Source organism: Podospora pseudoanserina, chromosome 6 (genome assembly GCF_035222485.1).
Source record: "Podospora pseudoanserina strain CBS 124.78 chromosome 6, whole genome shotgun sequence".
Classification (NCBI taxonomy): domain Eukaryota; kingdom Fungi; phylum Ascomycota; class Sordariomycetes; order Sordariales; family Podosporaceae; genus Podospora; species Podospora pseudoanserina.
The window spans coordinates 2,675,034-2,690,196 of NC_085925.1; the positions used below are offsets into that span (position 1 = coordinate 2,675,034).

General features: G+C 51.9%; 5 protein-coding genes across 5 annotated transcripts; 2 read left to right on the plus strand and 3 right to left on the minus strand.

Annotated features, from left to right (window-relative positions):
* Positions 1–373: 373 nt before the first annotated feature.
* On the minus strand, positions 374–3,028 carry QC764_606600 (uncharacterized protein; the record flags this gene model as incomplete). Its single annotated transcript, XM_062949160.1, has 2 exons — positions 2,931–3,028; positions 374–2,677 (listed from the first exon to the last, which is right to left on the minus strand). Exons 1-2 carry the CDS (start codon positions 2,985–2,987, stop codon positions 374–376), a joined length of 2,361 nt encoding a protein of 786 aa, XP_062797817.1. The 5' UTR covers positions 2,988–3,028.
* An 805-nt stretch (positions 3,029–3,833) lies between these two features.
* On the plus strand, positions 3,834–6,851 carry QC764_606610 (uncharacterized protein; the record flags this gene model as incomplete). Its single annotated transcript, XM_062949161.1, has 1 exon — positions 3,834–6,851. The coding sequence occupies one exon, from the start codon at positions 3,834–3,836 to the stop codon at positions 6,849–6,851; it is 3,018 nt and encodes a 1,005-aa protein (XP_062797818.1).
* A 103-nt stretch (positions 6,852–6,954) lies between these two features.
* QC764_606615 (uncharacterized protein) lies at positions 6,955–7,839 on the minus strand (the record flags this gene model as incomplete). Its single annotated transcript, XM_062949162.1, has 1 exon — positions 6,955–7,839. One exon carries the CDS (start codon positions 7,837–7,839, stop codon positions 6,955–6,957), a length of 885 nt encoding a protein of 294 aa, XP_062797819.1.
* Positions 7,840–8,431: 592 nt separating this feature from the next.
* ALG9 (mannosyltransferase) lies at positions 8,432–10,742 on the minus strand. The gene is made up of 3 exons (XM_062949163.1): positions 10,486–10,742; positions 9,712–10,393; positions 8,432–9,659 (listed from the first exon to the last, which is right to left on the minus strand). The coding sequence occupies exons 1-3, from the start codon at positions 10,578–10,580 to the stop codon at positions 8,619–8,621; spliced, it is 1,818 nt and encodes a 605-aa protein (XP_062797820.1). The 5' UTR covers positions 10,581–10,742; the 3' UTR covers positions 8,432–8,618.
* Positions 10,743–10,827: 85 nt separating this feature from the next.
* QC764_606630 (uncharacterized protein) lies at positions 10,828–13,819 on the plus strand. The gene is made up of 2 exons (XM_062949164.1): positions 10,828–11,250; positions 11,305–13,819. Exons 1-2 carry the CDS (start codon positions 11,152–11,154, stop codon positions 13,408–13,410), a joined length of 2,205 nt encoding a protein of 734 aa, XP_062797821.1. The 5' UTR covers positions 10,828–11,151; the 3' UTR covers positions 13,411–13,819.
* The last annotated feature ends 1,344 nt before the right edge of the window (positions 13,820–15,163 follow it).

Consider the following 15,163-nt stretch of genomic DNA (forward strand, 5'->3'; position numbering starts at 1 on the left):
TTATCATTGTTTTAATATCTTTCAACTATTTCTGAAGCCTATTAAATACCTTTCAACCCTTGATAATTATACTTTATAAAATAGTTAAATCCTATATTCAGGGGGGGTGGTTTGGTAAGATCAATAGGGGGCTCCATATAGGTTCTCTCATTGCACACCACCTGATCAGGAATTGCTATGTAATCGATGCTATATATCTGTACTTGATGTGCTATCTCTTTTGAAAGGGAAGAAGGGAAGCAGAGAGAGAATGTGGGTATGCGTGTCGCTGAGGCTCTGAAAAAGGAGGTACATGAAAGAATGTGTGAAATGCCATCGGGTGGGAACAAAGTGTGGGTTGGGTTGTTGTGTCATTCATGTCGGTGGAGGGTTTTCAGGCATGTGCCTCGACCATCGGCTGGGCGACAGGGACAACACGAGAGGGTGGTTGATGTTGGGTGTGGTTGCCGGTGTTGGTCTCGACCTGAGGGTACAAGTCCTCATGCGTAGTGATAATATCCCACGTCGCAACCTTGAACTCATCCAGAGATCGCAAGTTCTGTACCTCTTCTTCTTCTGCTCTCGTGGCCTGCCGCGAAGGCATGTTGTTCTGACCTTTCGGGGTGATCTTCTTGAAGAATACGTCCTCGCGGGCATCCTCCGGATGCAGCCAGGCGTGAAGGTCTGGCTGGGAGTAATGCCGGAAGTTTGTCGCCTTGCTCGAGATGAGAACTATAATCTTGTCGTGCATTTGGAAGCCTGGTTGTTGGGAGGCGGCTTGGAGCTGTGGGGGGACTGTGATGTTGAGCTTCAACTTGGGGTCGATGGCCTCTCTGGGGTAGACTTCGAAGCTGTCGGCGCCTTCGTCAGGGAAGATCTGTGTTATGCCATAGGTTGGATCAAGGTTGAAGATGGTAATGAATTGGGTGAGGGCTTCCTCTTCCTGGTTTAGTATCCGGGTAGGGCGGGGTTCGGTGTTTTTGAAGACGACCCCGTACTGCACCTTGGCGGGAAGCGTGGGGCTGTTGGACCTGTTGACATCGTGGATCCGTTTTATCTCGAATTCGTACCTAGGGTTCCACGGATTTGTGGAATCTTCACGGGCGGCGAGGTTGGTGAGACGCTGGTAAGGGGAGAGGTGTTGAACGATGAGGGAGAGTGTTCTAGCGATGCTGTCGTCGTTATGGTCGAGGCTGGGGACATTCTCCATTATCTCTGTGTTGTTGTTGTGGACCACAAGATTTGTCCCATCCTCAGAGGGCTTGACGTAAAAGGTGTCAGGACAAGTGACTTCTGGGACAATATCCGGATCAGAGTGTAGTCTCAAGTCAGCCGTGGGGCGCAATAGGTCTTCCGGCAATTCTCTCCAGGAGTTTTGGAGACGAGTAGCTGCTTGATCAGAAAGATTGACTGTGTCAACGTAGATTACGGGGCGATGGTTGCGTTGGACCAAAACGGCGAACCAACCAACCTTGGGAATATTGGCAAGGTTAGATGTGGTCGGAACTCGCGCAGCAGCCGTCATGTTGGTGACCTCGAGAATGATAGCTTCGGCAGCTCGCTCCTCGTCAGGGTTAAGTAAGCCGAAGGTGAACTGATCCGGTCTGTAGAGGGCGAAGCGGTCCCCAACCTCGACCCCATGGGAACCACCCCTGCTGATAGTGACAAGAGTGAATCCCACTTCTTTCTCTGTCTTTGTGACATTGCCCTGCATCACGCCTGTAAGAGCCGACTTGGTATTTGTGCCAAAAGCCAGGCGGTTGCGGTTTCCGAGAAGCATGGGTTGTTGAGGGAAAATGTTGTTGCGGATGCCGGACTTGGATACAAGGTGAGTGATGAGCATATCGTAGGTGATTGGGATGATGGAATCTTTCAGCGCCGTCACGGTTTTGTCGAGATGGTATGTCATTGTCCCCCTTCCACCAGTTTCATATGCGAATTCACTTGGCTGACAGGCTGCGAGCAGATTGTGCCTCCGGTTGCGATACAGCCAGCTCTCCTGTACTATCACGTTGCGGCCATCGTCATTACCACGGCCCACTTCAGTGCCAGAATCAATCTCATCATCTGAGTCCGAATCGGGAAAAGGACACCGAATGCTAACACTCTCAAGTCCGGCGGCATCATGACCATCCAAAGCATCATGTCCACCACCAGAGCCTGAATACAAGCTGTCCCGATCGGCGCCTCCTGAATGACAACAGTCGAGGGACACAAATACCGTGAGACCCAGCTCATTCAGCCCATCCAAAACATTGGAAAGCTCAACATCCATTAGGGGCTCTCCCAGAGTGCACAACCCCTCATCGTAGGCACCTTCAGACTTCAAACCACCATTCTCTGGCTTATGGTAGATTGTTTTGGTGCGCATGCCGTGGCCAGAGTAGTGCAGGAAGAAAAGGGCACCAGGGCCGCTCGCAACCGCTCTTCCGGCGACCTCCTCAATCAGGGCAAAGACATTGGTTTTGGTCGGCAAAGTTTCCGGTGTTGACCCATGAGGGGACGTGAGGGTATGAACATTGCCGGCTGGAACGCGGAGGGTGGTTGTGAGGAGTGTATCGATGATCTCTACATCCTTAACACAACCGTATAGATTTTTGTACTGCCCGTGGTAGTTGTTGATGCCAATCAACACGGCAAATATCTTCTCAGGTGCGACGGCCATTGTTGCTGGGACTGAAAGCTTCCGGTCTTGTGTCTTGAGTGAGGTTGGTAATTTTGGGCCTGGCAGGTCAACGAGTGTATTGATGAAACTGATCACCGGGTAGATTGTGTGGCAGGGAGCATGAGCTTATATCCAAGTCAGTAAGCGTTCGGAGAGGTGGGAATTCTCAAGACAGTGGATGTCTTTTCCCAGCCTCGAACAGTATGTACGGGTCAGGTAACCAGTGCAAGACACGTCACCAAATTGTTGGTGTCAAGTTACCTTGGGAAATACAGAAGGTACGTACCAATGTGATCATTTTGCCATTGATATTCCACGCGGCATCGGCGGCAGAAGAAAACATCCAACCGTTAGATGAACGACGGTCACCTTACATATCCCTACATGTAACTTCCAATGTAACTCTGACACTGGGTAGAAGAACTTCATGATTTGATGAACTGCATGCATACCTGATACTTTTTTTTGGCCGAAGAGTCTAGATCCTCTCTCTAAGGTAAAATCGATAGAGCTGCGCCAAATAAATACCGAGGGCCACACATATGCCAGAACTGTGCCCTTGCATTGGTCAAAAGAGATGTTTTGGAAAAGGCCAGCCAAGACATTGACATATGGCCTTGGCGAGTCAGGACTCGTTAGATATTCGACCTGTCAATGTTTAGTGGGTGTCCTTTCTGCCTAACCAAGTCGCAAAGTACCTGCCAGAGATCAATGGAAAAGTGTTACATCTGATAACTATCGGCCACAGACTCACGAAAGTGAAAAGATGGAGTGCCCATGACCAAGATGAAAAGCAGGGCGAACACCCCACACATCTACTAAAGTTTCCGATAGCATACATTGGAATTTTGTTGATAATTCCAAGAGTAAAACAGCAAGAAACTGAGCTTGGCATAAGATACGAGTAGATCAGGCGGTAGTTGAGCATATGCTGGCTGCCCAAGCTGAACTGCAAGGTCGGACATGCAGAATTTCATGACTGACCCGGAACAGTCATTTTTTGGATCCGAGTTACGCGAGTCTGTCATCCCATCCTCCAGAGTTTTCGATCCCAGTTTTGGCAACTTTCTGTCTGAGCTCGAGACGAAATTTACCCCAGCAGCGGCCTTTCTGCCTCCAGCTTTGATAGTTTGATCTGAGCATCGGCACACATTGTTTCTCCAAGACCACCAACCAACCATTAGAAGAGATGGATGCTTTTTGGGAAAATCTCTCAAATTCCATGACCCTGCAAGACATAGAGTATGTTCTTGAACGTTTTCAAGAGCTCTTCTCTACGAGGCAGCCACACGACTCTCCTAGCATGGCTTATCTCCTGAGCCAGGAGAGTCTCACATGGCAGTTGCACTTTGCCAAAACTATGGACAGTGCTTCTCTCCAAAAAGCGCTCGAAACAAGCGACGCTGCTCTCTGCCATTTGCAACTTGATGGGCCCAATGGCCCTGATTCTGACAAGAGCGCGGTCTATGAGAGTGTTGCCAACAGTCGCTACGCTCACTTTCAAGCAACTGGAAGTTTTGACAGCATCAAAGCTGCCATAGACAACTGCATTGTGGCACTCAACTTTGAGGAGGCCGGAACTGCACGGTGGAGTGCTCTAGCCGTTGCAAAATTGAGCATTTACCTGATGGATCGGGTCGTGATGCTGCCTACACAGGAGCACGTTTCCGAAGCCGTGGAATTCTTTCGAAAACATTCTTCTACAGCAAACAAGCTCAGTCCAACCTACCACGCGCAGTTCCTATCTAGATTCAGCGTGGCTCTGTTCCACAAGTGCATGTTCGTTTCTGACGAGCCTGCCATCATGGAGGAAGCTCTGAAGCTTGGTTATCGGTCCATCGACATCATTCCGCCTGAAGCTGCAACCATGGAATACACAAATTGTGCCGGGATTCTTCAGCAACGCTTCCAACAAACCCTTCAGTTCAATGTACTTGAGCACGCTCTTCAGATCTCCCGGTTGGCTGTGAAACATGAAGCGTCGAAGGACGTTGCGGAGAAGGCTGGGAAGCTGACGGCTCTCGGCAACATGCTGGTAACCAAATGTCAAAGATACATTGAAACCAAATCTCGGGAAGCGTTGCAAGCTTTAGAGGAGGCAATCCAGCTGGGTCGAGAGGCCGTCCGTACTCTGCAGCCAATAGACCCAAGTTCCAATGCACTTCTCAGACACGAAAAGTCCCATACGCTCACTTTGATTGCACCATGGTTCGCCCTCAAATCGAGTGTAACCGGAGATCTTCGGTGTGCCGAGGAAGGTATTGGGCTTCTTCAACAGGCCCTGACACTGACCTCGGATGGGCATCCAGCACGTCACCGAATTCTTACCTACTTGGCTCACATCCTCGAAACTCAACACCAGATCTTGAAAGGCTGTAAGAATAAACGGCAGGCAATGGAAAAGCTGGACGAAGCCTTGAGATACGGCCGAGAGGCCGCTGAAGCAACACCGGAACTGGACCCAGCCCGAGGCGAGCGTTATATGAATGTTGGCAAGATGCTTCTGAGCAAATGGCTCTTGAATGGAGACGACCAACCCGAAGAAGATGAAATGCTCGTGCTGGAGGCAAGGAAGCACTTTTGCTATGTGGCCAACCTAGCCTCGGCGCCACTTCTGTTGCGTTTGCCTGCGACAATTCAAGGGGCTCGACTACATCTGGAGAAGGGTGAAGTAACCGAAGCACACCAGCTCTTGCAGACCGGAATCTCCCTCTTGCCGACCCTTCACCCGCAAATTCTCTCTGCCGAAGACCTCAGGGCTACGTTGTCTCAAGTATCCGGCCTCTCTACATTGGCCGCCTCAGTCACCCTAGAAGCCGACAAAAGCCCCTTCGACGCCTTGATGTTTTTGGAGGCCGGCCGTTGCATCATTTCTGGGCTCTCCATGAGTCTCAAGACAGACATGATTCAGCTTCAGCAGAGAGACAAGGGGCTTGCCGATAGCTACGAGAATCTGAGAAAGAGGCTGGCTGCAGTTAGTCGACCTTCCCCCAGCGCATTGACCAGACCGCGACCTGTCGAAACGCAGCAGGAAGAGCTGCTCCAACAACTTTCACAAATGGAGGGAGAGATACGAAAGTTGAAGGGGTTTGAAACCTTCCAGTTGCCCCTATCTGAAGAGATGGTCAAAGAGCTGGCTCAAGAGGGGCCCATTGTGGTTATCAATGTCACATACCGACGAAGCGACGCCATCATCATCACTCCTGATGAGATCAAGTCTGTCCAACTCAAACATCTCAAATATGAAGAACTGGACAAGAAGGTTGTTGTCTTTGAGAAGCTTGGAAACGGATCAAGACGCAACGTCGTAGTTGCAGATGAGTGCGAAGATGAGCCAGGAGACGAGGGTAGTGAAGCACTGTATTGGCTTTGGAATGTCGCAGCACGTCCAATTCTGGATGAGCTGAGGGCTCATCTGGGGGATTCGAAGCGAGTTTGGTGGATTACCAGCGGACTGGCTGGGAGAGCGCCTCTCCACGCAGCCGGAAGCCATGGCTTCAACTCCACTGAAAACACACTTAGCCATGTCATCTCATCCTACATCTCATCACTCAAAGCTCTCCGATACGCGAGGCAGGCTGCCACATCTGTCAACGCACAGCCTAAGAGGAGCATGCTTCTGGTGACAATGCAAAAGAACCCTCCGCCGCATTGCAAACTGGATACGAGGCACGAAGAGAATGTGATTCGAAGCGTTTTTGGACAGGACATGCTACATCTCGAGCATCCAGATCCCGAGCTCGTCCTCAAGGAGATTCCCACCTGCTCTTTTGTCCACTTTGCCTGTCATGGGGCCTCCTTTAGTTCCGACCCGTCGAGAAGCGGACTTCTTCTGATCAAGGACGGGAAGGCCGCGATGCTCACCGTGGCTCAACTTGAAGAGGTTGATACAGAGCAGGCGGCGGTAGCCTATCTGTCTGCATGCTCGACAGCGCAGCAAACAGAAGGCAAGCTGGCCGATGAGGCGATCCACCTCGGAAACACATTCCAAGCTTTGGGCTTTCAGCATGTAATTGGGACAATGTGGGGTGCTAATGACAAGGCGGCTGGGGATGTGGCAAAGAGATTTTATGCCAAACTAACCTCTGCGGGTGATATTGGTGTGGCACAGGCGTTGCATCAGAGCATGTTGGAGTATCGCAGCGCCACCACGGGCGATGAGAGACATTTGTTGGCTTGGTGTCCATTCATTCATATCGGGGCCTAGGCCTTACAATCTGGCGTTCCCACAACCATGTCCTTACCTTATATATCTGAGCTATTTCTCCACATACCCTCAAGTCCCGCTCTCGTCATCCCAACGACCCTATTCAAGAATCACTATCATCCTCATCCGACGACACATCAGACTCACAAGCCCACCCAAAAACAACCCTCTCCCCATCCACACTCTTCGCCTCAAAAAGCGCCTCAGCCCCCTGCCCCGTACCCTCCGCCAGCCCAGCCCCAAGGTACACCTCCCTCTCTCCCTCCTCCTCCTCACCCCGCCTCCCACCAACCCCCTCAACAACTGCCTTCCACCGATTACTAACCCCCAACTCCGGCCTCGCGCTCCCCCCCCAAAACTCCCTAATCTTCACCTTCCGATAAGCAATAGCATATATCCTCTCCCCCTCATTCCTCACCGTAGTCCTCACCCCTTTCCTCACCTCCCTCCCCCCCTTGACCTCAACATCCGTCAACCCAAGCAAATCTCCCCCGACAGCCCCAACCGGCATCGCAACCCCCCCCTGAACCCCAACCCCCGACCCCCCCTCCTCCCTCTCAACAGTAGCATTCTCAAACGTCCTGAAACCAGTTATGAACTGCGGCGACAACCGCCTCACCCGGCAGTTCTCCAACCACCGCTGCATCTCCCCCCCGGTCTCGGGACCAAAAACGATGGACTGGAAGAGCTCGTCCGGTTTGTTGAGGGAGTAGATCTTGCCCGTGTCGGCCAGGATGCGGAGAACAGTCGACTTGCTGTACGACACAGAAAAGGACGCGAACTTGGTGGCGAGGACGTCGAGGAAGGTTTTGGAGCTGGCGTCGAGCTCGGCGGAGAAGAGCGCGTCGGGTTGGATCGTGAAGGCGGATTCGGGGACGGGGTGGTAGGGTCGCTTGGCGTCTTGGTGGGGTTGGGTGAGGTGGGGGACGAAGCTGGCGAGGGAGATTTGGGAGAGGAGGTAGGGGGAGTTTGTGAGCATGAAGGCCATGGTGGTTGAACTTTGTTGGGGGTTGCGGGGGTGTGTGGGCCGGCGTGGGCTCTTTGCGCTGATGAAGAAATATCTATGTTTGAATGATGTGAGTAGTGAATGATACTTCTGTTGGGGGACTTTATGGTTTACCAGACTGGTAACAATCAAAGATCTCCCTTGACAGAGTTCGGGTCTATTGCCAAAAGTCTAGATATCTTGAGACGCTGGAAATAAGCAAGACGGTCGACATGGCTTTGGGCTTGAATTGAGAGACTTGGGTGGAGTATTTGGGTTGCATTCAGGCATGAGAAGACCAGTTACACGAGGGCGAGTATTGCTTTGTCCAATTACACAATCAATTCAAGATGCTTATTCAAATCTCTCTGCCCAATTCGGGTCGAATGTGGTGCCACACGAGGAGTCCTTAGGCTTACGCGGTCATAACATCGAGAAGCACCGGAGTCATGAAATTGGGATGCCATTCCCACTGTCAAAACTTAAATTCTGTCCTCGAAATGGGACAGTGGTATTAGCTTGTCTTAATCCTCGGCTCACAATTCGTACAGGTAGTCTTGATACAACGCTTCAAGCATCATGCTTTGATCAAGGAGTCGATGTGATGGTTCATACCGTTTCGATACCTTTTCTAAGGTATATTCTGGAAACAAACCTTCCCCCAATCTATGATACATATTACAGACATATACCACCAAGTCCCATTGTAGTCATGTACTCTATACCCCCTATATACCCACCCATTTAAACCCTCACATCTATCATCATACAAATGACCCCCTTTACCTCCTCTGCTTCAGCAAACAATGCCTCCCCCACTTCCTCCTAAACCCTTCAGGAATAATCTCCCAATCAGGCACCCAAACCGCCCTCGCCAAAAACGGTGTGCTCTCCGCATCCAAGAAAGGAAGACACTTGACCTCCTCCCACCGATCCACATTCTTCGCATAGTCCGGTTCATTTGGCGGAAGCTCCACATCCCCCCTCTCCGGGAACTGCGTATCCACCATGAAAACACACATCCTCAAGTCGACATACTTGCCCATGTCCTCCTCGTTCTTGTTGTTCAACCCGATGGTAGGCAGCCAAGTCCCGCCAAAGAAGCCAAACCCAGTCGTGGCCTCGCTAAACTCTCCAGGAAGCAAGCCACGGAACTCGGAACGGACAAATTTGGCGTGCATATCCTTGGGGAGGAAATACGAAGTAGGGAAGCGGTACCAATCCTTGCCAAAGCAGACTGTGTCGCCCCGTCCGCCGACCTCAAAGAGCGGATCGTAGAGGGACAATGGGGCGTGGTAGGCAGTGTACATGCCACCAATGCGGGCAAGACCGACAATAGCTGACGCCACGAGCCCAAGGCTGACCACAGCCAGTTTGAGCTTGGCAGGGATCTTTCCCACGAGCGTCCTGGGGCTTGCGTTACCAAAGAAGGTGAGGAAACTGTGGAAGGCCAGGGCAGCGTTGAGAGCCAGGAAAGGGTATACAGGGTACATGAAGCGCTCTTCCTTGTGGGGCTGAAGGGTAAAGATGCCCAGCCACATGTAAAAGGGCGTCAAAAAGACAAAGGTACGAAGCCCAGACTGGAAAGTCTCTCCTGTTGAGCGCATGAAGAGCTTCTGCAAGAGGAACAGCGGTAGAGAAACCAGCGCAAGGATGAACCAGATGTTGAAGTTGAGCAGCAGGTTCTTGAAGTAAAAGGTCCAGGGCTCAGTGCCGTAGAGGTCGGGGCCGCCGGTCTCGGAGAAGATGTTGTACTTGATGATGTTCCAAGAGACAAGTTCAAACCTTCTGTAGAAAAAGGTGTTGATGGAAGCGTCAAGGCCCTATTGGCTAGTTAGCGTTGGCGTTTGACCCAGGCGGGTCATGAAAACTTACAATTAGAAGAACTCCGGCCATAACACCACGAAAAACACGAAGCGCAGACTCAAACATGCGATCCTGGTCACTGACAGCAGCAAAGAAGATCTCCTCCGCAACGAATGGCGCGCAAAGAGCCGCGGCAAACGGCCAGCCAAGAACGCCTCCTACGGCGAACCAGAACATGCCCATCGCTGTCTTGATCCCACCGCGCCAGTTCATGAAGGCGGCCGCGCCAAGACAGGACATGTACATGGCAAAGCTCGAGGGAAGATAGGCCGTGCTCGCGTGGAAATTTCCGGGGCTAAAGATGGTGGCTATTATGAAGAAGATTCCAACACGGGGGCTCAGGGCCAGGCAGATGGAGCGCCACATCAAGGTCTGACAGAATGCGCACCCCACGGCGAATGCATAGCGGAGGAAGTAGAACTCGGCCACCTTGTTAGAGTGAGGCAATAGACGGCGAATATTGGCAACAATGGCGTGGATAGCAATGTAGAACCAGCTCCTGATGCTGAACTCGGGGGAGTATTCCCAGGTCTGAAGACCATAGCCATGGCTGAGGTAGTGGGTAGGTTCCCAGTAGTTGAACGTCTCGTCGCAATCTTGGATCGGGGAGAAGAGAGCTGCTACGGCATTGGCGGCTAGGAAGAAGTAGAAGGCAGAGATGGGTTGGATCGCGAAGGCATCTTTGATAGCCCTGGCGGAGAAGCGCATGTCAGCTCAACATTCCCAAGTATGTATTCGCGGCGCACCCGGCTGGGACATGACGTGGGTAGCAGAGAAACTCACTGTTTCCTGGCGTGTTTTGCTGATGGATGTACGAATTCTCTCTTCTCCTGGCTGGGGGCAGGCTTGGGAGCTGCTGGTTTGGCTTTGGGAGCCATTGTGTTGTTTTGGACCCTATTCCGGGGCTGAAGGAGGAAAGTGATTGCATTCAGCTGCCACTTTTTTGCTGGAGCTGAAGAACACACACAGACGTCAGCTCTCCAGCGTCTTCGATGTCCCCAAGCCAAGACGTGCTGGCAGTCAATGCCGCTAACCGCCTCCGGTAAGGCGCCATTAAGCGAGCGATCCACTTCCCGAAGAGAGTCCGTGCGCGTTACTTGCCGGCGTTCTCTGAACTTTTTTGGATCCAGACTTTTTTTGCGTGGCCATCAGAGAACCTTTGCGACTTCATCAGAGGTTTTGAACAGTCTTTTCTCTGGTCGGAATAGGATATTTGGTTCATCTCTTCTTTTTTTTCTATCTTATCAGATCAGACTCTTTTCACGTCGAAATATCTTCTCTTTCTACCATCTCGATATCATCGCCCTCACGACTTTCTTATCGCACCTGAGTCGCCTTATCGAGTATTGATCGATCGGAAAGCCTGTGAAGCTACTTCACCCAGAACTACAGCACCCTACATACTTCCCACCTCTTTTCACCACATTTTCCATTCAGGGAGTACAAAGCATGGAAGGGTCCTCTATGCAGATCCCCGGCCTCAATCTTGGCCAGGGGCAAGCTGAGGAGAAGCCAGCCAGTGAGGTGACGCAAAACACTCCTGGCGTTGTAAGTTTTTCTCTTCAGACTTTCACAGTGCAATTGGCTAATGTTGCTCTGCAGTCGGAAAAGCAGCAGGAGAATCTATCTCCAGTGGTTGAGGCCTCTGCTCGCCCGGATGAGGGCATGGATCTCGATGTCCAAGAACCTGTCATCACCAACCAAACAGAAACCAGCACAAAAAAAGTGGTGTCTGTTGATGCTCAAATGAAGGCCACAGATCTTGATGTCCCAGGCAGCCCAGACGTTACTGACGCGCTTGAGGCTGCTCTTGCCGCCGAGAATGATGTCAAAGACATGGTGGCTAAAGCCCAGGAGTCTGTTACTGCTCCAGCGACTGTCACTACAACGGAGAGCAATGTCAATGTCAAGGACACAGTCATGGCTACAACACAGGAGACTGATATTACAGAGACCATCAGAAATACGACAAACGAGACTCCCGTCCAAGATGGAGAGCAAGAGGAGGGCGAGCACCCAGAGTGGGAGATCGACTCTTCACCCTATGAGTCCTCAAGCTCCGATTCTTCAGATGATGACTCAGATGATGAAGACTATCCAATTCTCGGCGTCGAGGAAACCGCCCGGATGTTGATGGCTCTCGAGCATGATGGTGATGTGAACGGGTCTCGAGGCGTTAGGGAGCCAATCCGATCCAAAAACGAGAAGCCTGAAGAGGTGATCCCCAAGCCTGATGTTCAAATTCTCCCCGAGGATAAGATTGAGCTTTTGGGTCAGATTCAGTTCATTGTCGAGACCAATCTTGTCATCCAATCCTGCAAGTCCGCTGCAGAGCAGGTTCTAGACACCGGCACTGTACTGTGCAAGGAAGACCGCACCGTCATTGGTGCCCTGGCTGATGTGTTAGGCAACGTCAGAGATCCCAAGTATACGGTGGGCTTCCCTAACGAAGAGGAGATCAAAGAGCTTGGGCTGGAAGTTGGAATGCCCATCTTCTTCTCAACGAGGCATGCCAACTCTGTTTTCACCAAGCCGCTTATGCAAGCGAAGTACACGGATGCGAGCAACGTGCACGATGAAGAGCTTGCTCCCGAAGAGATGGAGTTCTCCGACGACGAGAAGGAACAAGAGTACAAGCGGAACAATAAGCTGCAGAAGCGAACGAACCGCGAGAAAAAGCTCGGGATTGAACCAGGAACTGGTCGCGGTGGCGGTCGCGGCGGAAAGTGTGGTGGTCGAGGCGGAGGTTCAGGCTGGGGCGCCCAACATGCTCCTAGCCCCTCCGTTGCGACAACAGCTACGCTCGATTATGATGACGACGATGGGCCTTACCGTCCATTGGCCAGACCCCCTGGATTTGGTTTACCTCCCAGGCCCCCGAGTCCGGCTCGCGACCAGCTGAACTTCAATCAGCATGGTGGTTTCGACAATCGAGGCCGTGACGATAACCGTGGTCATGATGGCTTCCGTGATCGAGGAAACAGCCGTGGCAGGGGCGGCTTCAGAGGCAATTTCCGCGGTCGCGACAACGAAGGGGGTGCTCGCGGCTTTGGTCATGGGAGACATTCGTCTGTCTCGACTGATGTCTCCACCGCAACATCCGCAACTCTGCCAGCTTTCTCCGCCAGCGGCAGCCCTTCTCCCTACAGCTTACATGTCCGCCCTCCATTCCCACCCGTTCCAGCTCCTACCCAAGGCGCCTGGCCCGGCATGCCAGCTATTCCTTTCCCCCCTCCGCCGCACAGTTATTCAGCTGCTCAGCAGGCACCGTGTCCACCCATTCCCGGACAGCCGCAGCCTCCTACGGGTGGGTTCACGTTTAACTATCCCGCCTGGCCGCAGGCTCAAACCCAGGCCCAGGGGCAGGGGTACGGTTATGCTCCAGCGGCTCCATCCCCAACCCCTCCCCAACAGCAGACTGGGTACACTCAGCCGCCGAACTGGGCCGGCGCAGCCGCGATTCTTCATAATTTGGCCCAGGGTGCCTACGGGCAGCAGGCTCAGCAACAGGCTCAGCAACAGGCTCCGCAGCAGGCTCAACAGCAGGCTCAACAGAGCTATCAAGGTCAGTCTGCTTATCATCCCCAGCAGGGCTACCAAGGTCAAGCTGGTCACCAGGCCCAGCAGAATGGAGGTCAGCAGCAGGCTCAGACGCAAGCTCAGCAGCAAGCTCCGCAACAGCAACAGAATCAGTACTGGCAGCATTAGGTACGTGCCATTCACTATGCTAGGCTTCTGAGCGAGCAAAACGTGGCCAACGGCCAGCAAGGCTCGACTGACAGTCAGGAAGGATCGGCGAACGACCGATCCGAGTCTCGACGTGATGCCTAACTGATCGAACGAGCGCCTCCTTTGTTGGTTGTCGAGGGTTAGGACGTGGTATGGAGGTTGGCTCATCGTCTTTGAGCAAGTGCTCCACGACAAAATATGGGTTTCTCTTTGGAACTCGGCGGAGCGATTGCCGACTTACACCAATAGTCGATTTTTGCTCAAGTTATGAGCGCGTGTGGAACGCACAAGATAGACCTGGCGGATGAGTCGTCTACCATGGGTTTTTTTTCCCCCAGCATTTTTTTTATTGCTAGACTCGGGAATTTCGAGCCATAGGGATACCACCCGTCGAGTGGTTAGTGTGTACAGCAGAGGTGGAGGGGGAGGATTTCTTGTTTGCATAGTGTAGCAAGGATGGATGGGCGGATGAGCCGGGTGCATCATGGTGTTTCGATTTAGCAAGAAGGCACTGTCTATGGGATGTAGGACTACTTGTTATAATGATACCAGCACAGAGGTAGACAAAATGAAGAGTATTGTAAAACAAACCAGACCGTCTCATAAAGGTTGATGGATTAGTGGATTGGAGATCAGGTTGTGAGCAGCTTCGGGACGGTAGCATATTGCTTCGCCGCTGAGGGTGGCAAGTTGGAGGTGAAATACACCGAGCTTGATGCTCCCGTGACAGTTGCATTTTGTTTTACGCCGTGATGGCTTTGCGGCGAGGCATAGAGGCGTGGAAAGGAGCTGGGTTTGCCGTGATTCCCCGTTTCCGCGTCATGGATCACCTAGGTACGGTCTACAATTCCGATCAGATATTGATCACTTGGCTTATTGGTGCATAATATTGATGTGGGTAGTTGTTCAAAATTCCAGGTTTATGGCCCATCGTTGGCGATGCATAATTCTCATGTGGGGAGTTCCAATATCTTGGACATTCAAGCATCGGAATAACCGTCAATGGAAGGAAGATCAACCATAGCAAACCTTGATGAACCATCGAAGCGTTGTGTTCTCATCGCGTTGATGCATTTTCTCAAGACAGATATCACCATTGATGGACACAGCTTCAACACCAACCCCATGCTGTTCGGATCTCGGAATGGCGTCACCTTTCAATCTTATCTCATCTTCCCCGCGGCTTTACCGCCCTACAAATGGAGAAAGACAAGGCCCTCACGGTCGCAGGTCGCCGACCCGGCCGGTGCTCTCGGGCTCGGCGGCCGAGACAAAAGAAACGGGGGGACCCTGAAAGTGCTCCGCTGATCGCGCGTGGAGAAAGAGGATTGAACGGCGCGGAAAAGGTGAGACGTTAGCGGCCGGCCCACACCAACAGTCCACTATCAACGACCACCACCCATCAAAAATTCCGAGATGGGAATTGATAAGACAACCACAACAGGAGACAAGATCGCGGCGCAGTCTGGAGGGAAGCCAGTGCGGAAGAATTTTTTTTTATTTTTTTTTAAAAAAAAAAAAAAAAAACAGGTCAAGTTCTTGTTGGCCTTAAGGATCAAAGTGATCAACTTGCAGGTGGTTATGTAAAATTGTGCATATGAGGAGGGAAATGGTTGATCAATTGCCTAGAATGAGAAGGTGCATGAGGCCCGTTGTTATGTAGTAATATAGTAGGGGTGTTGGTTAGCAGTGGTGGGTTGGTTTGCGGCGTGGAACGGAGTGAATAATTTCT